The sequence below is a fragment of the Phoxinus phoxinus genome (genome assembly GCF_949152265.1).
Source record: "Phoxinus phoxinus genome assembly, chromosome: 4".
Lineage (NCBI taxonomy): Eukaryota > Metazoa > Chordata > Actinopteri > Cypriniformes > Leuciscidae > Phoxinus > Phoxinus phoxinus.
The window spans coordinates 43,507,527-43,533,657 of NC_136879.1; the positions used below are offsets into that span (position 1 = coordinate 43,507,527).

General features: G+C 41.5%; 2 protein-coding genes across 4 annotated transcripts in view; one reads left to right on the plus strand and one right to left on the minus strand.

Annotated features, from left to right (window-relative positions):
- Positions 1-26,131, minus strand: part of LOC306997685 (NLR family CARD domain-containing protein 3-like) — a 377,651-nt gene that overhangs the window by 282,997 nt on the left and 68,523 nt on the right. The gene's annotated exons all lie outside the window — the stretch shown is intronic.
- LOC306997687 (NLR family CARD domain-containing protein 3-like) overlaps positions 4,911-26,131 on the plus strand; it is a 31,685-nt gene continuing 10,464 nt past the window's right edge. Inside the window, exons 1-7 of one of the 3 annotated variants that reach the window (XM_079611063.1) lie at positions 4,911-5,250; positions 5,997-6,091; positions 7,196-7,309; positions 14,268-14,363; positions 14,574-16,301; positions 16,992-17,063; positions 25,895-26,068. In XM_079611063.1, coding sequence (XP_079467189.1) covers positions 6,042-6,091; positions 7,196-7,309; positions 14,268-14,363; positions 14,574-16,301; positions 16,992-17,063; positions 25,895-26,068 — 2,234 coding nt within the window. In that variant the 5' untranslated portion in view covers positions 4,911-5,250; positions 5,997-6,041. Of the gene's footprint in view, positions 5,251-5,390; positions 5,641-5,996; positions 6,092-7,195; positions 7,310-14,267; positions 14,364-14,573; positions 16,302-16,991; positions 17,064-25,894; positions 26,069-26,131 lie in introns of those variants that run through there. The other 2 variants (XM_079611061.1, XM_079611062.1) reach the window with 2 other exon arrangements.

A 26,131-nucleotide genomic window follows, 5' to 3' on the forward strand; every position in this document is an offset into this window, starting at 1 on the left:
CCTGAAACATAGAAAGAAAAAAGAGTTAAAGGTGCAATGTGTAATATTTCTGATGATCTATTGACAGAAATGCAATATAAGATCCATAACTATGTTTTCAGTGGTGTATAAAGACCTTACTTAATGAACCGTTATGTTTTTATTACCTTAGAATGAGTCATTTATATCTACATGAGCGTGGGCACCCCCTTCCATGAAGATCGACATATTGTGACGTCATGTTTCTACCTTAGCCGACAGCGAACAAACAGCGCTACAGTGCGCGTTTCGTCACTAACTTGAATGAGAAGCAGCAGAAAAAGACGCAGATATTGTTTAGGACAAGAGCCGACGGAGGGTAAATCTGCTTAGAAGAAGAGGAAGTATGATGAAGCCAGAAATCACTGTGTGCTGTGGTTTGTCATAAAGTGCAAACAGGTCGGAATATAGGCTAATAACCTTGTATAATAAAGTATAACTTTATAAATACAAACCTCGGTAACAGCTCCGGTTCCTTTGGAAAGCCATCACTCGAATACATTACATCACAGTAATATTTTACTCGGTACATGTTCAGTAGCCTAACGCTTGCGTTACAACACACTTTTAGTTTTTAATTGTAAAAAAAAAAAAAAAAATGCAAGTAGGCTAAGTTACCTGATCGTGGTCAGTCAATACCCGCGTGTGGTGTCCAAGTTTGTAAATAAAGACTGGCTGCGTCTGATATATTTGTATAGCGATTTATTTTTTACTGGAGTGCCATATGATTTCGGCCTCTGTGGCATGAAGAAGACTGCATATTCGCGAGATGGACGTATTCACATTAGGCTACTCTATTTGTTCTGTGTTTTCTTTCTAGGCGATGTTTAGGTGGTATTTTTCATGTTTTTCATCATGTTTTTGATGCAGTGGTGACGGGTGGCGGCGGCGCTGCCGATAAAGTGCCTAAAAGCTGTCACAAAGCTCCGGCAAAAGCAATGATTATGAATGTCAAATATAGCAAGGAGACATTTTAATTGTTTATCAATAAACATGAAGTTGACGATGCAGTAGCCTAGTGAATCTTCGCAGTAGCCTAGTGAATGTGCCAGAGAGAATGCACATTTCATACGGATTACATAAGCAGAGAGCAGTCTGTTTTCTTTCATTTTGAATTGTTCTGTTTAAAAGTAGACATTTCAATATATATATATTTTTCAGGTCTGTGAAGTAGACCACCTTATACGCTGAGTTTCGGTTAATTTATGAGACGCGCTCCAGTTCACGCGCCTCCATGTCGTGATTATCTATTGTCTGCTATATTTACTTCTTATTTATTAAATCCAGGCAATTTGTTGATGAAAAATTGATTAAAATTAAGATACAATTAATACAAAACGAAATTCACTTTAAAGAAAGGCTTTGTGCCTTCTTTGAAGTCTCTCTGGACGTTTTAAGTATTTTAGTGCCGCGGTCGCGTCTGTAAGGGAGAACTGTCACGTCTTGTCAAAAACATTGTTTTTTCCTCATTATTGCGAACACGAAAAATGTAAATAAAATGAATATTTTATGTTCCGTGGAGAGCTAACCCTTCTTCATCCGGTTACTTTTGATTTGCCCAGTGTAATTCACAGAATTACTAAAAAATATTTTGCCTGCTAAAAGTTAAAGATTTTTTTTTGTCACGCATGAATGCGTGTCTATTTCCCTCATATTCCGGTACATACTCAGGTTGTCCCTGACTCTGCAAACGTGGAGAAAAACATCCTGTCTGAACGACGCCTTGGACATAATGTTAGATATTTCCCCTTACAGCTGCTTTGATGCTCTTATCCATAGCTCTTATCTTACTAGCATGGAAACAAGCTATGGTAAAGTTAGTGAATAAAATACTAACACAATGATGAACAAGTAAAAATTACAATCGCAATAACATGTGGTTTTAGTGAATAATTAAGTAGGCTACATATAATTTGATATATAATATAAAGAAACCTCATTGCTTGATTTGCTACTCTCTGCTGACTCAGACTCAGACGACGACATCTTTTATCCTACTTCGGCCACCATAGCTTCTCATTCGAGTTTGAAAAGGGAGGGATAGGACGTAAGTGATTATCTGTTTGCAATTCGCAAATCTCACCACTAGATGCCGCTAAAAATTACACACTGCACCTTTAACAATGCATTTTTATGTTTCTGCTGCTGTATTTACATTTAACCCTCTGGGGACCAAGGTGTTTTTGGGGTCCTTAAGATGTTCTGACATGCCCTGACATTTTTTGCTTTTTTCAGTTGCTTATAAACATATTAATGGCAAAGGTGTAATTACACTATATTTATCATAAACAGAGCTACCATAATATGTGAGCAACATGCATGTACATGTTTGTATTTTTGAGAGAATAATGTTTATGCATGGTTATTCAAAAAACAAAAAAATAAAGTGTCTGAAATAACGCAACAAAACACATAGTAAATATGTGTTAACAATACCTTTGAGTAATGGATGTTGTCGCTTAGAGTTTTTCCTTCAAAATTATCTGAAAATCATCCTGCCTAATCATTCACATAAAACAATACATTGATTTACATTTTGTAAAACACTTTTTGTTTGGGAAGGCAATATGCGCAGGGGCGTGACTGATCTAACACCATCATGTATAGTAAGTGGTTCACACCTGAGAAGACAATGGCCCCCTTAATGACCCCGCATAATGAGCTTGCATAATGAGCCTTTAATTCAGGTGTGTCACACAGGGAAAGAATGTGAGGACTAAATAAATAAATAAATACATTTATTTAAAAAGTAAAATATTTTCACGGGTCTCAGCGCTATCAATTCCCCAGGCCACCATGCCAGAATCCCGTTCCGCAGAGACCACCGATCCAGAGACTGTTCACGTCACGTCTGCTGATCCAGAGACCGTTCCAGTTCCAGAGGCCGTCCCCGAACAGTCCGCTGTCGTTCCGGAGGCCGTCCTCGAGCAGCCCACTGTCGTCCCGGGGGCCATCCCCGAACAGCCCGCTGTCGTTCCGGAGGCCGTCCACGAGCAGCCCACTGTCGTCCCGGAGACCGTCCCCGAGCAGCCCACTGTCGTCCCGGAGGCCGTCCTCGAGCAGCCCACTGTCGTCCTGGAGGCCGTCACCGAACAGCCCACTGTCGTCCCGGAGGCCGTCCTCGAGCAGCCCACTGTCGTCCCGGAGGCCGTCCTCGAGCAGCCCACTGTCGTCCCGGAGGCCGTCACCGAACAGCCCACTGTCGTCCCGGAGGCCGTCCACGAGCAGCCCACTGTCGTCCCGGAGGCCGTCCTCGAGCAGCCCACTGTCGTCCCGGAGGCCGTCACCGAACAGCCCGCTGTCGTCCCAGAGGCCGTCCCCGAACAGCCCACTGTCGTCCCGGAGGCCGTCCCCGAGCAGCCCGCTGTCGTCCCCGAAGAGCCCGCTGTCGTCCCGGAGGCCGTCCCCGAACAGCCCACTGTCGTCCCGAGACCGTCCCCGAACAGCCCGCTGTCGTCCCCGAAGAGCCCGCTGTCGTCCCCGAAGAGCCCGCTGTCGTCCCCGAACAGCCCGCTGTCGTCCCCGAAGAGCCCGCTGTCGTCCCCGAAGAGCCCGCTGTCGTCCCCGAACAGCCCGCTGTCGTCCCCGAAGAGCCCGCTGTCGTCCCCGAAGAGCCCGCTGTCGTCCCCGAAGAGCCCGCTGTCGTCCCCGAACAGCCCGCTGTCGTCCCCGAAGAGCCCGCTGTCGTCCCCGAAGAGCCCGCTGTCGTCCCCGAAGAGCCCGCTGTCGTCCCCGAACAGCCCGCTGTCGTCCCCGAAGAGCCCGCTGTCGTCCCGGAGGCCGTCCCCGAACAGCCCACTGTCGTCCCGAGACCGTCCCCGAACAGCCCGCTGTCGTCCCGGAGGCCGTCCCCGAACAGCCCGCTGTCGTCCCGGAGGCCGTCCCCGAACAGCCCACTGTCATCCCAGAGGCCGTCCCCGAACAGCCCACTGTCGTCCCGAGACCGTCCCCGAACAGCCCGCTGTCGTCCCCGAAGAGCCCGCTGTCGTCCCCGAAGAGCCCGCTGTCGTCCCCGAAGAGCCCGCTGTCGTCCCCGAACAGCCCGCTGTCGTCCCCGAAGAGCCCGCTGTCGTCCCCGAAGAGCCCGCTGTCGTCCCCGAACAGCCCGCTGTCGTCCCCGAAGAGCCCGCTGTCGTCCCCGAACAGCCCGCTGTCGTCCCCGAAGAGCCCGCTGTCGTCCCCGAAGAGCCCGCTGTCGTCCCCGAACAGCCCGCTGTCGTCCCCGAAGAGCCCGCTGTCGTCCCCGAAGAGCCCGCTGTCGTCCCCGAACAGCCCGCTGTCGTCCCCGAACAGCCCGCTGTCGTCCCGGAGGCCGTCCCCGAACAGCCCACTGTCGTCCCGAGACCGTCCCCGAACAGCCCGCTGTCGTCCCGGAGGCCGTCCCCGAACAGCCCGCTGTCGTCCCGGAGGCCGTCCCCGAACAGCCCACTGTCATCCCAGAGGCCGTCCCCGAACAGCCCAATGTCGTCCCGGAGGCCGTCCCCGAGCAGCCCGCTGTCGTCCCGGAGGCCGTCCCCGAACAGCCCACTGTCGTCCCGGAGGCAGTCCCCGAGCAGCCCGCTGTCGTCCCCAAACAGCCCGCTGTCATCCCGGAGGCCGTCCCCGAACAGCCCGCTGTCGTCCCGGAGGCCGTCCCCGAGCAGCCCGCTGTCGTCCCCGAACAGCCCGCTGTCATCCCGGAGGCCGTCCCTGAACAGCCCGCTGTCGTCGTTTTGTTTTGTAGTTGTGTCTTGTAACGTGTGGTATACGGATTACCTAACAAATACTGCTTTTGGATTGTATCTTTTCCTGTGTGTGTATCGTGACAGAGACAGATTTTCACCTCGATGTATTGCACAGTAAAGTGCACATTATGAAGAAAGTTGCTGCTATTTGGACTTCTTGAAATTGTATTAACATTTGTCTTTTTGAGGTTTGTTTGGTATTTTGGTATCTTACTCCAGGGTATCTCACTTAATCTTACCCTGTATTTTATAGAGTAAATGTATGTTTTGATTTGAGAACATGAATAAGAATTTTCCCGCAGGATTCATGTTTTTCAGGGACTGATGGTGCTGTTCTGTGGTTTATTTTCTCTCTCCAGTCAGAGTAGATCATGTGCCGAATCCAGAAAAACCTGTTAGACTACATACTCTTTTCTGAACACAAAGTTCAGTTCAACTAAAGGTATTTTCCAGACTGTGCCGTGAAGAAGAAAACATGATACATTAACAAGGAACCAACGTCAAAATAGTAAGTACTTTCATGAAATATTAAGTGATTAAGCTAATATTTTTAAAGGCATTAAACTATGTAACTTTTGGCGCTTTAGCGGTTAATAAACAAAATGCTGCGTCTTGCATAAGAGCATTGTAGCCGGTTCTACTTCTCTCTGTTTATGTCTATGGCGAGTCACGCAGGTACTGTGCTACTCCACAGCGGTTTAAAATAGTCAGAATATAAATATTATAGGCTTACCGTGATTCAAGATACGACAACAACACCGGTTGGAAGATGGATTCATAATGTCCACGCTCATTATATACATTTAATGAATTTTGAACAAAAAAAGTTACATATAAAAATGTACCTCCATTGACAGTCTACTAAAGTGAAAGTAACACCTGTCGACATTTCAAGCAGGTAAAATACCAATACGATACGGAAAAACAGAGCATCAAAGTGTTTTAATAGAAATGTTTACGCAGGAATTTGTATATTTATGTATATTTATGATGTTAAAGCTGGAGGATTTGAGATCTGTCGTAAAAGTTTGATCAAGGTGAGTGTTCATGTGTGACTTCCTCATATGAATCTCTGGAGGACATTGTACGTGATTGTTTGATATGAAATCTTTAATAAAGGGTTTCTTTCACTTCAAGGTTTCTGGTGATGTGTGTGATTCTCTGAGCTTGAGTTAACGCAGTCACATGATCCCTTTTCTCCCACATTCCAGATATGTTCAGCTAAATAGTGTCTGGTTGATGGTTTTTTTTCAGTCAGTGGAGGAGATCAAACTCATCAGATTCACCTACAGCTTCACCATGGCTGATTCACAAGGATCCAAAGATGGAGATTTCCCTCCAGTATGCAGGTAATTTCAACAAGCAATTTTAAATATTGTGTTACATCAAAGAAAAAATATAAAATAACACACACACACACACACACACTCACACACAGACACACACACACACTAGGGCTGGGACGATGCACCTATCTCCCGATTCAATATTATCACGATACTTGGGTGCCCATTTGATGTATTGTGATTTTTGTTAAGAATTTCGATTTGCGATTGTTTCTATCAAAAGCTGATTTACTCTATTTTTTTTCTCCATTCTGTCACCTGATGGAGTTTTGGTTCCTTGCCGCTGTTGCCTTACCTTCTGGCTTGCTTAGTTGGGGACATTTAATATTCAACAATATTATAGATCTGCCTTAAAGATGGACGATGATGAAATGGTTTTTGGTATTATTTTCATGTTATCACTGTGAAGCTGCTTTGATACAATCTGTATTGTAAAAAGCGCTATATAAATAAAGGTGACTTGACTTGACTTGACTATTTTGATCGCTACCGTAGACATCTGTGTTTATATTTGAACTTTAAAATTGTATCCCAGTACTTCTATTAAGCTGTTTTATGACATCTCTCTCTGGATCAGCGGCAGCGCCAACACAGATTTAAAATGTTGTGATATGATTTTGTCAAAGGTTTAATAGACAGACGAATTTGAAGAAAATTGTGTGGGTGTTTGAATGGAGATCACAGTATTTTAAAGATGAATCGTGCAGTTCTACTGTATTATCTCTCTCTCAGCATATGAGCAGCGCGAGGGCTTTTCAGTCAGTCTGATGTCGCTTCCACGCGTCCACTTGAAATGGATATTACGTCACTCATAGATAACAATAAAATTGCGATACACACACATTTTTAATAAAACATTGTTTTTTATGTTTTTTAAGCTATTTGAATTATAAGGACTCATGCAATGTCCTCATAAATCACATTTAAGTTGTAATACGAGTGTAATACGCATGTCATTATACAGATTTGTGTCCTCATAAATCACAAAAACAAGAGCACACACACATACACACACACACACACACACACACACACACAGAGATCATATAAACATTTACAGAAACACAGTAATCTAAAGGATTAAACTGAATCTGTTCTCTGTTCCAGTTCAGTCCAGCAGAAGAGCTCAAACCCAGAGTCCAGCTGTGTGTCTATGAAGAGTAACCTCTCTATGGATCGCCCAATAGAGTTTAAGAGTGGAAACACACCGTCTGATCTCAGGTATAGGGGTGAGCGGGGCACAACCTAACGCAGGGCTAGTTGTAACACACTTGTTTTAAATACTTTCACACATGCTTGCACTTTTTTGCAAACGAAGGTTTTTACACCTTAAAATGGCCGACACCCTGATCAGTGCCCTCACTGCCCTGACTACTGAGCTGATTGAGACGCACCCTTAGTTTATTTACTAGTTGCCATATCAACACTATATAGAGACAAAAAGCGCAGAAATAAAAAAAAAATCGTTGGAAGATATCGCTGAACATTTAACCATAGCAAAAGTAAATTTCTTACTGAAGTTGATTTCCATTTCAGTTTTTAGTGTTTATATAAAATGAGAAAAATTTATCTCCAATATGTTATTTAGCAGTTTTGATCTAACCAGCAGAAGACACTGTCAGGGTGTAAATCCCAGTTGCACAGGCATTGTAACACTGCATTACAATGAGCCCCTATTAGAACTATGATATTCTATGATGTTAGCGATATAATTCACATTAACACGTTTTTTTAAATCTATTGAGAAACCACGAGAAAAGGCTGAATAAAGACTGAGAGTAAATGTTCAGAAATTATTAAGTTTTGAACTATGCTGTATAGTGTGTTTGCAGTGTGTTTTTTCGCAAACTCAAAAATCGGTTTATTTTTTATTATTAAAAAATGCCATTCTTTTATATGAAAAAGTTAATAATTGTATTTTATTGACAAAATATTTTAGTTTGTCTTGTTTTTTTTATTTTATAGATCAGATAACATTTTAATCTGTCATTTGGTCGTGTTACAATCTGCCCCACCTATGGGGCATGTTGTCACATTTCACTTCCATTCTTTTGGGATAAATTATGAAAAAAATTATACACTGTATTTGTAACGATGCAGGGTTGACTCAAAGGAGGAAGCAGGATCCACGTGCAGCAGCTTTATTAGATAAACTCAAAACTAGACAGACAGACTCAGACTTGGGAACAGGATTCAGGAACAGAACAAACAACATTACAGAGTCGAAATCAAGAACTCACAAAGACTAAACTAAGACACAGGGTTTAAATACAGAGACTAACAAGCTAAACAAGATAACAATGGGGCATGGCTAATCAGAAACACCTGGGGATACTAATAAACAAGAAAAACTACAAAGGACTACAAAACATGGCACAGAACAGGAAATAACAAAAGTCCACACAAGACAAGGGGAACACAAGACAGGAATCATTACAGTATTAATGAAACGAAACCACATGATTGTACTAGACGTGTAAAATTAATGTGGTAAAAATAAACACTCTGAACCCCAAGTGGATTTACACAAACTGAGAAAGTCAAAAAGTGTTAGGTTGTGCCCCGCTCTCCCCTTTCATTTCTATAAAAGTGCTTATAGTATGACATTTTTGAATTAGAAGCAACATTTATCAAGTCAGTCAGTCAGTCTAATACTAGCAATGACAATGACATCAAGTAAATGTAAGCTGAGAATTTTTCCAACTTTATATAATCCCAGCAAACATTGCTCTGGCGGCAATGTCGTGTCCCTGGCCAAAAATAGTCGCGGTAGGACGGCATAAATCTATACAAATATGTAACACAGAACAGATAACGTCAAAGACGTCCATCCAACTATTATTTTGGAACTATTTTTCAACCATGACTGGATGTCTTTGTAAATGGAGTAGGTGTAAAATTTTGTGGATTTAACCGCTGGTTCAGATTTGTTGAAGGCTTATTTAAGCTGTGAATATTTCAATTCAAAACATTTCACACACATTTCCATTATTAAAAATTCAATAATCCATGTTCATCTTTCACAATTCACTTCCAAAATATGAATTCTGTTTAAAAATACAACCTATAATATTCGACAGGCAATTTTCGGTCCATTTTATTTCGCTTTACAAAATCGCTTCCACTAATTCAGTGGTTCGATTTCGACAGAAAATTCAACATTTGACATCCTGGAACGGCAGGAATATCAGTAGATTACCAAATCATAATCTATCTGCTATTAATCGACCTCACCAGCAGGGGGTGTAAGCGGCTGTCGACAAAGAAGACTAGAGCAACGGGTAGTAAACGTGTACCAATGTTGTGTGTAACTTTAGAGACGGTCCCTAAATGTGTGAATGTCGAATATCTAGTGTCAAGCTAACTGTATGCCAGTATTTCACTGGGAATTGCTTAGCGTGAAACTTTGCGCGTTATGTTCATATTCTGAGTCAGCTTGCCTGTTCCTATATCTAGTATAGCCTACATCCCCAATAAGGTGCGAGTTTGGTCTTTGATATCACTGTATTAGTCCATTAAGCATTAAGAGTCCAACAGTAGGGGAATCCTGGAGAATGATGTATTGAGGGAATCCCCAGTTCTGCAGCACAGCTGCAACTAAACAACCGAGAGAAATATCTACTGCCTCAGATTTAACGTTTATGTGTACATCAGCATTGGGGAATAACATTATAATCATGGTAGAGAAAGCTGCTTACATGTACAAAACTAACTGTGAAGACTTAAATGTAAACACAGTTTTTGTGTCTTTATTAGCTTTTCCATATAACGTATAGCTATTACTGGCCCTGATAATCATCACAAATACTGACCGCTTGCTCCATTTCTGTAAATCCGTATTTATAAATGTATGAGTCTCTCTACCCGTTGCTCTAGTCTTCTTCGTCAACAGCATAGAGGTCAACAGCTGCACTTGTACCACCTGTTGGTGAGGGCGACTAACAGCTATGGAGATTATCAATCGGCAATCTACTGATATTCCTGCCGTTCCCGGATGTCAAAAGTCGAATTTTCTGTCGAATTTGAACCACTGAATTTGTGGAAGCAAAGTCAAATGGACCGAATGAAATGAATAAAATGGATAAAATGGACTGTTTATTTTTAAACAGAATTAATATTTTGGAAGTGAAATCTGAAAGGTGAATATGAATTATTGAAATTTGAATAATGAAAATGTGTGTAAAATGTTTTGAATTGAAATATTCACAGCGTAAATATACAACCATGTTGAATTTCAGCCCATAAAAATGTAAGCCCTAAAAATACAATGCAGTAAAATCCAAGCAGGGTTAATGCAATGCATATTTTTTCAAGTAGTGTAATTCAACATGCTTTTTTGTTTCAAAAACATTTGTCATGATTTTACTTCCATAAAGGTGGTTTATCTTTAAAGGTCAGCAAACATTTGTCTCTTAAGTTGGTTGAGTCTTCGTCCTCCATTGTGCCTTTGAAAAGAGTCATGTGATCGAGGTTGATGTTCACCTGAGTTGAATCATTCTATAATTCTATAGTTGTTTTCAATTTGTTTGTTTGAATTTAATAATTCCTAATATTACCGTTTTTCTCAGTCACTTTGGTACATTTTCTGAATCAAGCTTACCATATGCAAACCAGTAAGTTAATTTCTCAAAATAATCAAAGGTTTTGCAAAACCCCACTGAGTTACTGACGTTAATTTAAAAGTGTAACAACAGTCCCTGGTCTTTCCTAAGACAGAAGATTTCTGTAAAAGATTTTTTTAATGAAATTATTATTAATATACACCAGTTTAATGATCTGGATTTGAATAGAATAATTCTTAAAATCCTGCAAGTTTCCGTCTATTAAAGGGTTAGTTCACCCAAAAATCTAAAAATTCAGTCAGTAATTACTCACCCTCATGTTGTTCCAATGTAAGTCTTTCGTTCATCTTCGGATCACAAATTAAGATATTTTTTATGAAATCTGAAGGCAGTCTCACTCCTCCATAGGCTTTCAGAGGGATCCAAACTCGCCGGCCCAGAATAGTAATTAAAACATTGTTACAATAGTCCAAGTGACTACAGTGGCTCTGCATTAAGTTTATCATGCAACGACAATACTTTATGTGCGGAAAAACAACAAAAAATATATATATAAATAAATATAGCTGCAAGCAGCGATTACGGGCCCAAGCCGGTGGCACCGCCACCCTGGTGCCTTTAGTTACACTAAAGGCACCGGGCTGGCGCTGCCACCGGCTTGGGCCCTCCATCGCTGCTTGCAGCTATATTTATTTATATATATATATATATATATATATAAAAAGCCGCCACCCCGTTGCCTTTCGGGTTCCTGTGCACGACGGGCAATAACGTAACCCCGCTTTGACTGTCGAGAAGAAGTCTGCTTTAGAGCTTGTATAAGTGTCTTTCTGCACCCCTCCAAACACACACAGAAAAGGGGGGGCTGTCTGTGTGTGTGCCCTCCCTCCCTCCCTCCCTCCACACACACACACACACACACACACACACACAGAGAATGGCAGGGGGAACTCTGTCAGAGAGAGACAAAACCACATTCAAACCAAAATATCTGACTTCCTGTTGGTCGGAGCTAATGACTGTAAATGAGAAAGTTGTCCGGATCGATAAGCACAATATACAGACCGAGTTTTGTGACTGTAGGTAAAAATAACCCCCCCACTTTAGTCAAAAGTATGTTGAAAGTAACACACTTCCTGCTGCCAGTTGGTGGCGCTATAACTTTGACTCACAATAGTCACATCCATGTGATCGCCCTCTTACAACAAACACACTGCTGAAGTTTCATCAAGATCAGTTAACGTATGAAGACGTTATAACACATCGTGTTTCTCTTTTCTCGCCATAACTTCGTTTTCTCGCCACGGCCAAACCGTTCGAGATATCAAAAATCCGTCCGCAACTTAGCGTCCTCAATGTCTTTACTTCATGCTGACCGAGTTTGGTGGCGATAGGATAATTTTTCTTGGAGGAGTATATCAAATTCCAGGGGCATGCATTTTCATACAGCCCATAATAGCCGACTTCCTGTTGTTCTGGCGTAAAACTTAGAGCACGAAAGTTGTTCGGCCCGATGAGATCTATATGTGTACCGAGTTTCATATTATTACATGCAAACGTGTTTGATATATGGACCAAGTTTTCGGACCACGTTCAAGGGGGCGCTGTTGAGCTCCCCTGCCACGCCCGGGTACCAGCTTCAGGCCGGCCCTGATGGCCGCAGGTTCTGACCTGTGTGCAAAGTTTCAAGAGTTTTCGAGCACGTTAAGGGCCCCAAAAGTGCCCGAGAAGTCCCACACAGCAGAGAAAGGGTTAAAATAAAGCCCCCCTCCTCTCTCACACACACAGACACTGAGAGAGACTGGCAAAATTCCCATCAAATCACATTCAAACCAAAATATCTGGCTTCCTGTCTGTCGGAGCTAATGACTGTAAATTAGAAAGTTGTCCGGCTCGGGGAGATAAATATAAATACCGATTTTTGTTACTGTAGGTAAAACTAATACCCCATTTTTGACTAAAGGTGGCGCTACTGAGCCCCTTACCACGCCCGTTTCTGAAACTTTGCACAAGTGTACTAGGCAATAAATGTAAAGTGTCTGTCGAGTTTCATGCAATTTCAAGTATGCTAAGAGTTTCAAAAACTTTAAAAAAGAATATTAAAGTTTGATGCGTTGCCATGGCAACAGTATTTAAGATATCAATAATCCTTTCACAGGTCTACATCTGCCGTGTGTTTACATTATACAGATGAAGTTTGAAGCAAATCGGTAAAAATAAGAGGGTGATTTCAAAGCATTTTGAAAGTGACACACTTCCTGCTGCCAGTTGGTGGCGCTATAACTTTGACTCACAATAGTCACATCCATGTGATCGGCTTCTTACAGCGAACACACTGCTGAAGTTTCATCAAGATCAGTTAATGTATGAGGATGTTATAACACACTTCCTGTTTCCAATATTCGCCATAAATTTGTTTCCTCGCCACGGCCAAACCGTTCGAGATATCAAAAATCCCCTGGCAATTTTTCATCCTCCATGTCTTGACTTCATGCTGACCGAGTTTCGTGGTGTTTGGATGAATTCTCTAGGAGGAGTATTTCAAATGCCAGAACATGCGTTTTTAAACTACCCTAAATAGCCGACTTCCTGTTGGGCTGGCGTAAAAAGTAAAAGCACGAAGGATATATGAACCGATGAGATCTATAAGTATATCGATTTTCATATTATTACACGCAAGCGTGTTTGATTTATGGACCAAGTTTTTGGACCGCGTTCCAGGGGGCGCTGTCGAGCCCCCCTGCCACGCCCGGGTACCAGCTTCAGTCCGGCTCTAATGGCCGCGGGTTCTGACATTTGTGCAAAGTTTCAAGAGTTTTTGAGCACGTTAAGAGACCCAAAAGTGCCCGAATAGTCGTAAGAAAAATAATAATAATAATAATAATAATAATAATAATAATCCGAAGGAAAACAATAGGGCCTTCGCCTTTTCAAGGCTTGGGCCCTAATAACGACTTTATTCCACTATTCATTTCCTTCTCTCTGGGCCTCGAGTTAGTTAACGTAGTGTTTTTGTGCAGCGCGTCTGTGTTGTGCGTCACCACGCGTCACACACATGACCTGCGTCGGCATAGTAAGTCTAGTGAGTCTAGACGTGGTGACGTGCAACACAGACGCGCTGCGCTTAAACACTACGTGAACTACCTAGAGACACAGAGAGAAGGAAATGAATAGTGGAATAAAGTCGTTATTTTTGTTGTTTTTCCTCACATAAAGTATTGTCGTTGCATGATAAACTTAATGCAGAGCCACTGTAGTCACTTGGACTATTGTAACGAAGTTTTAATTACTATTCTGGGCTGGCGAGTTTGGGTCCCTCTGAAAGCCTATGGAGGAGTGAGACTGCCTTCAGATTTCATAAAAAATATCTTAATTTGTGATCCGAAGATGAACGAAAGACTTACATGGTTGGAACAACATGAGGGTGAGTAATTACTGACTGAATTTTCATTTTTGGGTGAACACCCTTTAATGATTATCATTGTGCTCTTGTGTAAAACTTATGTATTGTATTGTTAATAGATTCACACACTGTAAAAGCTGTTGGTCTGTTGCTCAGTTAATGACACAATTACATCAGTGTGTCTGATTCTTTACACTCTTCATTCTGATTTAAGGTCAAATCTTCCATCCAGACCAGTTAAAAACACAACTGTGTTCAAGCCTGAGATTCAACCACAAGACTTTAATGAAAGCATGTGTCATGGTTACAGGTAAAATGTAGGACTTTTGTTGTTGATGATGAATATTAGGTGCTGCAATTCACATCACACATCACACATCACTTAAACACATGATTAATTAAAACATTTCAGAAACCTAATGATTTTCTGTGTCTCATAATACAACAAACAAATAATTTTGTCATTTATGACAATTTACTTCTCTAACTTGTGTAATAATGTGGTATTTTAAACTTACAGCCATGACTCTAAACCTGCTGAAGTCTTCAACACATTGAGATCAAATCTGAGACAGAAGTTTGAGTGTGTGTGTGAGGGAATATCAAAGCAGGGAAACCCAACACTCCTGAATGAGATCTACACAGAGCTCTACATCACAGAGAGTGGAAGTGGAGAGATCAATAATGAGCATGAGGTGAGACAGATTGAGACACAGTCCAGGAGAGCAGAAACTGAGGACACACCGATCAAATGCAGTGACATCTTTAGACCTTTACCTGGACAAGACAAACCCATCAGAACTGTGCTGACAAAGGGAGTCGCTGGCATTGGAAAAACAGTCTCTGTGCAGAAGTTCATCCTGGACTGGGCTGAAGGGACAGAGAATCAGGACGTCCAGCTCATATTTCCACTTGCTTTCAGAGAGCTCAACTTGATGAAGGACAAAACACTCAGTCTTTCAGATCTTCTTCATCGCTTTTTCCCTGAAACCAAAGAAATGGAAATATCCAGTGATGACTATAAAGTGTTGTTCATCTTTGATGGTCTGGATGAGTGTCGTCTGCCTCTGGATTTCCAGAGCGATGTGAGGTTGTGTGATGTGACTGAATCCGCCTCAGTGGACGAGCTGCTGGTGAACCTCATTGTGGGGAATCTGCTTCCCTCATCTCTCATCTGGATCACCTCCAGACCAGCAGCAGCGGATCTCGTCCCCTCGGAGTGTGTCCATCTAGTGACAGAGGTACGAGGCTTCAGTGACACACAGAAGGAGGAATACTTCAGGAAGAGAATCAGTGATCAGAGTCTGGCCGACAAGATCATCTCACACCTGAAGTCCTCAAGGAGCCTCTTTATTATGTGCCACATCCCAGTCTTCTGCTGGATCTCAGCCACTGTTCTAGAGGAGATGTGGAGTGAAGCAGAGAGAGGAGAGATTCCCAAGACTCTCACTCAGATGTACACACACTTCCTGCTCATTCAGATCAACATCAAACATGAGAAGGACTATGAGAAGAAAGTGAAAGATGAAGACATAATTGTCAAACTGGGGAAACTGGCGTATCGGCAGCTTGAGAAAGGCAACCTGATCTTCTATGAGGAAGACCTGAGCGAGTGTGGCATTGATGAGGCAGAAGCATCAGTTTACTCAGGATTGTGCACTCAGATCTTCAGAGAGGAGTTGGGCTTGTGTCAGGGGAAAGTCTTCTGCTTTGTTCATCTGAGCATTCAGGAACATCTAGCAGCTCTATATGTGCATCTCTCCTTTATCAACAATAACATCAATTTGTTTGACCAGATTACCAAACCAACTAATGGAGACACAGTGTCACTATCTGATCTCCACCAGAGAGCTGTGGATGAGGCTTTAGACAGTAAAAATGGGCATCTGGACCTTTTCCTTCGTTTCCTTCTGGGTCTGTCAGTGAAGTCTAATCAGAGTCTCTTACGAGAACTAATGACACAGACAGCAAACAGCTCTCACAACATTGAGAAAACAGTCGACTATATTAAAGAAAAGATCAGTGAGAATCCCTCTCCAGATAAATACATCAATCTGTTTCACTGTCTGAATGAACTGGGTGATCTTTCTCTAGTGAACGAAGCTGAACCTCATATGAGACGTGGAGGATTACGTAATGTGAAATTCTCCCCGTCTCAGTGGTCAGCTTTAGTGTTTGTGTTGTTGTCCTCAGAGAAGACACTGCAGGAGTTTAACCTGAACAGATTAATTGGATACAGAAATGATCAGTAAGTAGCACTGAGTACAATCATTACAGTCTAAAACATTATGAACAAAGAGAAACTCAGAGATCAGAGGTGTTTAAACCACGGGGCACAGACTGATTTCTGGGATCATTTACATAATTTGTGGGTGTTCCTCAAACCGTGGCTGTGTCCTAGTAAGGCTGCATCAAGTGTATCCTTCATGTTCTTCAATCTCCCACAATCCTTTGCACACATTCCAATTCATGTAAAATAACTGATGTAAAACGGTTCGGCGCTGAGTTTATCTGAGTTCATTATGAAATGTAAGACACAAATAATGTATTCGGGGATGAAGGCACCCCCCCCCCCCCCCCCCCCCCAATTCAGAAGTTAAATGTCGCTTTGTTGATAACAATAGAAACGGACAGGACAAAAAAATCTGATATGTCAAAATGATGTTGTCGTGTAAATGCAGACTAATAGACCTGTCACAGCAACATTGACAAGATAAAGAAAAAAACAAATCTGTCTTGGCTAAATACGATTAGTAGCTGCTACAGTTATAGACACTAAACTTTTTCATCACCTTTATAAAGCAGTGTTTAATTTAAAAACTATTTGAGGGTATTTAGTAAAGTATGTAATGTATTATTTACTTATGATATTAATTATTATTATTAACATTAATATTAACATTAATAATTAACTTATTTATTTTTTATTTTCAATTAGTGTCACACAAAACAATGCAGATGAAGTTCTCCAGAAGCTGCTGCCTGTGGTAACAGCAACTAGATCAGCTGTGTAAGTAACACTGAGAAAAAGCATCACTGTTAAAACATTATAACGACTTCCGGTTTGAGCATGTAGCGAACAGACGTGTGAGAAGTGGCTCCCGAATTACATTTTTATTTTCTACCTCATTTTTTCGACATAAAGTTAGGTGCACCTTAAGTTGATTACGCGTACGTTAAGCATAACTTTACACAACTAAATGAGACCAAAGAGACGTGACCGAGGCCAAAAAACGACCGAGATGGACGAAGATGCCACAAGTGAAGACAACATGGCTACACAAACTAGCCCAAGCTCGGAGTTACCTGCTGATCTTGCTAAGCTTCACTCGGTGCTTATATCCGACCTTGCACAGCAAACGGACTCCCTCCTGAAAAAAGCACTCGGCGATGCATTGGCACCAATTTCGGCATCCCTGGAACTGGTAAAATCGTCGCTTGATTCCCACGAAGAACGTATCCATGACATGGAGGAAGGGTTAAACGACCACAGCGACAGGATTGAGGCGATCGAAACAACATGCACCGCACTTCTAGCTGAAAACGAGAGGCTCAAAAACAAAGTGGACGATTTGGAAAATCGCTCCCGTAGATCCAATCTGCGAGTGGTCGGTATCCCGGAGCATATGGAGGGGCCGGACACAGTTAAGTTCATGACTGAATTTTTCGAAGAAGTCCTGGGTAAGGAATTCTTCCCACATCCCCTCATTATTTCCCGCGCGCACCGAGTGGGACCCAAGCCGACCGCTGAACCCGGCGCTAGCTCCAAACGGCCGAGGATATTCCTCGTTCTCTTCCACGACTTCCAAAACAAGCACCGCATAATAACGAGGAAACGAGTGCAGCTGTTCTTCAGGGGACATAAGGTATTTTTCCACGAGGATGTCAGCGCGGAACTCGGCAAGAAACAAGCTGCTTTTAAAGAAGTGAAATCCCTCCTGTATAAAAAGAACGTCAGGTTCGCTCTTATCTATCCCGCCCGGCTCCGCGTCCTTCATGACGGACAGACGTTGATTTTCGAGACTCCGGAGAAGGCCAGAGAGTTTTACGAGCTTCATTGGGGAAAGTAGCCTAAATGATGCTGGAGCACAGAATATTTATGAGAAGATGAAAGTAAGCCTAACTTTCAGCTTAAATACTTTGATTCCTTGGGACTATTTGTTTTCGTACATGTTTAAGTTTAAGGTACAATAATAATGCAGTGGCCTCTGTGATTTAAATATACAACAGTGTGTTTTTTTTCTTTTTCTTTTTAAGCATAGCAGGGTTGTTTTAGTTAGTGTGGCTTTCACACATAATTGGCATATGACCATTTCACAGACTGGTCAATTTAATAAGGTAAATTAAATGAGCTGGATACATAACTAGGTCAGTCACTTCGAATTATTTTACATACTTTTATCAGTCCAATTGTGCTCTGTGTATTTGCACAGATGCAAATCAGGGATATATCATATTACTTTCAAATTTATTTATTTAGTTTGGTCCCTTTTTTCTTTACTATCAAAGTGAGCTGAACAGATAATTATGGTAGAACACAAATCACTTACTAAGAAAGGAGCCATCCTCAGGTTAGGATAGGAGTTAAAGACAACGTTAGATGTCTTGGAAGTTTTTCCGTTTGGGAATTCCTGCGGTTTTCTTCGTTTGGGGAAGAAGATCTAGGTTTGGGGTGTTCAATGTTTTTATTTTATTTTTATTTTATTTTTGTTTTTTTCTATTTCCACTTAAGTTTCATGAGAACTGGGGAACATTTTATTTACATGGCAAAACCTTATCTTTTGAGGATGCACATAGCTATGTTAATCTGTATTTTTAGTTCATTATTATTACTATTTTATTTTACCTCTACACAACTGCACGCAGTGTGTGTTGACATCACTTATGACCACAAATGTACTTCCATAATGTGGTTCAGGCTAATCATACACATTTTGGATGTCTCCTATGATAAGTAACGCGGGTGGTACAAGCCCAGGAGGGGGAGCTGCAGTTAGGTTTTTATCCTGGAATGTTAAGGGGATGAACGGTCCTGTGAAACGTTCTAGGATTTTTTCCCATCTTAAACAATTGAAAACTGATGTTTTGTTTTTGCAGGAGACACATTTACGGTTAGAAGATCACACCAGACTCCGTAAATTATGGGTTAATCATATCTTCCATTCCAAATTTAATAACAGATCGCGAGGGGTGGCAATTTTGATTAATAAACGAATTCAATTCTCACTAAATGCAATTATTGCAGACCCCAATGGTCGATATGTCATTGTATCGGGCCTCCTATTTCAAACACCCGTTCTTTTGGTAAATGTGTATGCCCCTAACTGGGACGATACTGAATTTGCAAATAAGCTTCTGTCATCTCTCCCTAATTTAGATACACATAGATTGATCCTCGCAGGAGATCTTAATTGTACAATTAACCCATTGCTCGATAAATCCAGCCCTAAAACTACCTCACCTTCTGCAATGTCGAGGGTCTTTTCAGACTTCATGAGACAAAATGGCTGTGTAGATCCATGGAGGTTTCAAAATCCAACCTCCAAACAATTCTCTTTCTTTTCTCATGTCCATCATTCTTTCTCAAGGATAGATTACTTTTTTATAGATAGCTCGCTCATCCCTGCAGTGAAATCAGTTGAATACTTGGCCATCATCATTTCAGATCATGCACCACTTATCTTAGACCTTTCTTTCACTTTGAATGTTAGAGAGCAACCCTTCTGGAGACTTAATTCCCTGCTGCTTTCAAACGAGAAATTTTGCGAACATGTGGCTACTAATATAGATACTTTTTTGGAAATAAACAAGAAGGAAGGTATATCATACTCCCTACTTTGGGAAACCTTAAAAGCATACTTAAGAGGACAAATTATCTCCTATGTAGCACATGTCAATAAAGAACGCCGCAAACAAATACAAGACCTGACGGATTCAGTTTTTAATTTAGACCGCAAATATTCTGAAAGCCCTTCCCCAGAATTATATAAAGAACGGATAGCTCTACAGTCTAAGCTCAATCTTCTATCCACCAACCAGGCTGAATACTTATTACTGCGGACCCGGAGCACTTACTATGAGTATGGAGAAAAAGCTAGTCGATTGCTGGCTCACCAGCTGAAACGTCAGGCTGCTTCACGGCTCATACCCCAAGTAAGAGATCAGGATCAAAACATAGTCACCAACCCAAAGGAAATCAATAATACTTTTGCAACATTCTACTCTACACTTTACACGTCTGAATTCCCATTAGATGTTACGAATATGAACAGTTTTTTAGATAACTTAGAATTACCTACTATTGAGCCTGGAGACAGAGAAATGTTAGATCGACCTCTTGCACTGACAGAGATCGCTGCAGCCATCGGAGACATGCGAACTGGTAAATCTCCAGGACCCGACGGTTACCCCCCTGAATTTTTTAAGAAATTTAAAGATAAACTTGCACCTATTATGCTAGAAGTATTTAACGAATCATTGGGAAACGGTTCCTTGCCCCCAACCCTCACACAAGCTAAGATTATACTACTCCTCAAAAAGGACAAGGACCCCACCAACTGTGGCTCTTACCGTCCTATCTCCCTCCTAAATGTTGATATAAAAATTTTAGCCAAGGTAATGGCACATCGTTTAGAATCCGTTCTCCCCAAAGTGATCTCTGAGGATCAGACTGGTTTCATAAAGGGTCGCCACTCTTTTTCAAATATTCGCCGACTTGCTAACGTCATCTACTCCCCCGGTCCTTCCTCGACTGCAGAAGCTGTAATCTCTCTGGATGCGGAGAAGGCGTTTGACCGGGTGGAGTGGAAATACTTGTTTGCCGTATTGGAGAGGTTTGGGTTCGGTGACACGTTTCTGGCATGGATTCGTCTGCTCTATTCGTCCCCACAAGCATGTATTCAAACTAATCAATCTCATTCCAAATTTTTTCCCCTGACACGTGGGACACGTCAAGGATGTCCTCTATCCCCGCTCCTGTTTGCAGTGGCAATCGAGCCTCTTTCGCTTTCTTTAAAGTCGTCATTATTATTTCGGGGGGTTGGGCGTGGGACTGAGGAACATCGCGTCTCTCTGTATGCAGACGATCTCTTGATATATGTAAGCAATCCAGAAACCAGCACCCCTGTAATTGTATCACTATTGAATAATTTTGGGTCTTTTTCTGGCTACAAACTCAATTATCAGAAAAGCGAATGCTTCCCCATTAATGATTTGGCAATGCAAATTAAACAGGAAGCAGTCCCCTTTCACTTAACACATTCCGGTTTCAAATATCTTGGAATAAACATTACGCGTTCCTTCACCTCTCTTCTTGGGGCTAATTTTACACCTTTAGTTAACCAAATGAAAGCTGACTTTCAAAGGTGGAACTGCCTACCTCTGACTATTGCAGGGAGGGTACAATCGGTGAAGATGAACGTACTTCCAAAATATTTGTATCTGTTTCAATGTCTACCGTTATTCCTGACTAAATCATTTTTTAAATCAGTTAACACATCCGTTACCTCCTTCATCTGGAAGAATAAAGTTCCAAGAGTTAATAAAGGCTTACTTCAGAGGGGTCGCGATGTGGGGGGACTAGCTCTCCCCAGTTTTATCCACTACTATTGGGCAACTAACTTGCAAAAAATGTTATTCTGGCTCCATGTGCCAGACACCGACTGGTGTACACTTGAGGCACACTCTTGCCACTCGTCCTCTCTCCCTGCTTTGGTGTACTCCTCCCTGCCCACAAAGTGGTCCAAGTTTACCTCCAATCCCATAGTATTGTCCACCCTTAGAATCTGGGCCCAGTTCCGAAACCATTACAAATTCACCTCTCCCTCCCCCCTTAGCCCTATTTGTAAGAACCATTTATTTCCAGCCTCCTCTCTCGACTTAACATTTACTCAGTGGAGCAGGAAGCAGCTTTCCTGTTTTAAAAGCTTGTACTGTAAAGAAGGGTTCGATAGTTTTGATAATATATGCCAGAAATATGATCTCTCACGCAGTAATTTTTTTAGATATCTCCAAATACGCCACTGTGTCAAAGCACTGTTCCCTTCCTTCCCGGACCTCCCTACTGAGGCAGCATGGGAAGAGATGACCCTCCTCCGTCCAAAAAAAGGACTGATATCACAACTATATTCTCAATTTATGTCTCTGGAAAACCATGACCTTTCAAAAATTAAGAACGGGTGGGAAGGCGAGTTGATGGTTGAGTTGTCGGACAGACACTGGGAGGATGCACTACGAAGGATTAACTCGTCCTCATCCTGTACACGCTTGGGGCTCATTCAGTTTAAAGTAGTGCATAGGGCTCATTTCAGTAAGGCTAGGTTAGCAGATATATATCCAGGAATAGACAGGAGTTGTAATAGATGCTCCCTCTCTCCAGCTGATTTAACTCACTCGTTTTGGTTGTGCCCCCGTCTAAATCAGTATTGGTCATCTGTTTTTCAAACTTTATCCGAAGTCATAAAAATTCAGATTAAGCCCTGTCCGCTGATTGCGATTTTTGGTATTACAAAGGAGACCTTAACTTTAACCCGGGACCAATCGGACATTATCGCTTTTACATCACTTCTTGCCCGTCGTAGAATCTTATTGGTTTGGACATCCGCTACTCCACCAGCGGTAGCCGCATGGTTAAGTGATGTTTTATTTTTTCTTAAACTAGAAAAAGTTAAATTCACGTTGAAAGGGTCCGTCCAGAAATTTTACTTAAAATGGCAACCATTTGTGACATATTTTGAGAATCTCAAAGTATTGCCTGAAGTATGAGACTCCTTTATATTTTACAATTTATTATTTCTTCTCTCTGTGTCCTTTTTTATTTTATTTTTTTTTCTATATATGTTTATTCAAATCAATGGTCAATCACCTTAATGTGGTGGGAACTGAGTAGCCTGACTGACAATTGTGAAAATGTGAGTTTAAAGCCCTGTTAATCAACTGGGGTCGAAATGTGGGCGTGCAGCTGTGTGCTTGTTTTCAATGTGTAGATCCTTTTTTGAAGTACTGTATAACAAACAAAATAGAAAAAGATTGTTTTTCCCAGAATGTTGTCAAAATATGGGGGGTGGGAAGGGTTGCCATTAAGTGTTTTTTTTTTTTTTTTTTTTTTTGGGGGGGGGGGGGTGTATAAGGTTTTAGTGGTTTAAGATAAAATGAATCTGGAGAACTGTTTTATTTCCTGTAAAATGTAACATCCTTGATTCTCCAATAAAAAGATTATAAAAAAAAAAAAAAAAAAAAAAAAAAAAAAACATATCCCTTGCACTAACACTACATTTAGAAACAAGTGGCGTGCAGCTGAGCTCACAAAAAAAAAAAAAAAAAAAAAAAAAAAAAAAAAAACATTATAACATTTCTTACTTAAACAATATAAGTTAATGGTTTAACAAATAATATGAGTGTCACACTTCAGCTTTTAAACTCTCCACCTATCTGACCTGATTTGTGATCTACTTAACCATTTTTATGATATTTGTGTGAGAAATTTATTTTTAAATATATGCATTTTTAATGTATGTATATAAACATTTATATTTATACTTTGTTTATATATATTTTTATTTATTTAATTGAACTGTTAATACATTTATATTTTAGGAAAATACCGATTTATTAAATGTATTCTAGTATATCAGTTTTATATAATCTTTCTGTCATGATATTTGTATTTCTCCTCTTTTTTTCTCTCTCTCCCTCTCTCTCACCTGCTTTGTTCCTGCACCCTATCCACCTGTTTGTAATCGTAATCAGCGTGCTCGCGGATTGAGATTGCACCTGCTACTCCTTTGTTCTGATCTCTCTTGATAGGTCAAGGCTGAAATTTGTCCCTTCAATCCTCTTTTATTTAATCTGAAATAGCCTGAAATAACAAACAAATGACGTGGACTGTCTGTCCAGTCTCTATCTGTGGTGCTGTGGGCATCGACTGGGGCTGTTCGCTCGTCATCCTCTGTCTGCTGCCAGTGCGAGATCTCTGTCCATGACTGATGTCTAGGGATGGGCAAATGAAGCCTCATAAAGCACTGAGGCTTTCCCCTGATTGTTTCGGGAAAAGATTTGAAGCATCACGAATGTCAAAAACAGCTCCATCTTGTGGCAGCCATAAACCCAGAGTGTGCAACACCGTTGTTTTATCTATTAAGCTCAAATAAATGCCTGCCAATGCTAAATGTTCAGTTTTCTGATAATATAATTCACATATTAAAGTGTGGCAATAAATTAAATGTAACAACTATGTTAATACTAATTATAAAAATACCTACAGAGTTGTTTGATGCAAATGGTGGTCTGATTATTTTATGGTTTCTATGCTGTTTATATGGCAGAATATATGATCATGTAACATAGGCTTATTTATATAAAAAAAATAGTAAATGGACTTAAACTTCCAAAAACCTGTAGAGTAGTGGTCCGGGTTCAAACATTACGACACACAAAGTGAAGCATTCACGTGACTGGAAAGAAAGGGAGGATTCTCTGAAAACAATATGCACTCCGGCACGAAGCTTTATGAGAAATTGCGCTGCAAACTCGATACATGCTTTGAAGCTTCAGTGTCATATGTAATATCACTACTGAGGACTATTCCTGAGTATCCAGACTGTTTCTTCCTAATTTCTTCACCGGTTCGTCATCCACGATCAAGCCCTTATTTTCCTTATTGAACGGCAGACTGCCTAATTTCTTTTGTGACTGAAAAATTTAACCTGTTAACCTGCACCTCTTGCATTTGGGTCCTCTCTCCGTTCTCTGACACTTTCACTCTCACATAGAGACATAGGGCCCTATCTTGCACCCAGCGCAATTGACTTTGAATACCGACGCATGTATCATTCCTATTTTGCACCCGCGCACAGCGGACTTTTCCCTCCACAGACGCACGTCGATAAATTAGGAAATGAACTTGCGCTCGCGGGGGCGGTTCAGCGCAAAGAGGAGGCGTGTTCCGGCGCAAAACTTCCATGGTGCTATTTTCCAGTTTTAGAAAGCAATTGCGCCATTGATCAGGAAAAAAACAGTCTAAAGACAGTGGCGCGTTGCGCGTTAGTGATATGGTATTTTAAGGGTGCGTGCTTGGCCATAATGTTAACGCGCATCCACTTTGATTCTCTAATATAAACAGATGCAGCCGTTTTCATTTTTGCAAATCATACATTATTACAAGGAAAAATATTAACACACAAGGGAAATCATTGTTGTGTCCGTGAAGATGTGAAAAAGATCTATCTAGATAGGCAAAAAAAAAAAAAAAAAATCTAGATTAGGCTACACATTTACTACCCAAATTATACGCCTGTTTAACCGAAGCTAATTTGGGTGGGTTTCTCCCATCATCCCCAATGTCACTTCTCTGTGTTTTACGGCCCTGACGAGAACGTCTGTTTCCTCGGCTGTGAACCGCTCCTGGCGTGCGCCTGGCAAACCCGCCGTTATAATAGCGATCCGCCATGGAACAAGCGCGTCTGCTCTTAAAGGGAATGTGAGAGGACGCTCTGATTGGTTTATTTCACGTTACGCCCAAACCACACCTATGAATAATGAAGCTACTTCAGACCAACCCCTTTTAGATTTGCGTCGGGCGCAAGAGTCATTTATCGCGCCGGGAAAATAGCAACAGTGCCGGGATCCGCCCACAAAGTTACTTGCGCTTTGCGCTTTGACACTTGCGTTTCAGATCGTTAAAATAGGGCCCATAATCTCTTAGAATAACAGTCTCTTAGAAAACTCACTGATATATTGAATTCATTGTTTAAAAGGAGAGATATTGCACAAATTATAAACACAATTAAGAGAAAAAATTCTGTTTTGATCTAAGAGAGTGAAGTGTGTCATTGTTCTCTACAGGTTGGAGAAATGTGGTGTCACAGATGAAGGTTGTGCTGCTCTGGCTTCAGCTCTGAGATCAAACCCCTCACACCTGAGAATACTGGATCTGTCTGGGAATAAACTAGGAGATTCAGGAGTGAAACTGTTCTCTGCTGCATTGACGAATCCTCTCTGTAAACTAGAGAAACTGTGGTAAGATCATCTCCACTGTAGTGGTAAAAACAAGTTTCCTATTTTTAATCCTTGTTTCTTGTC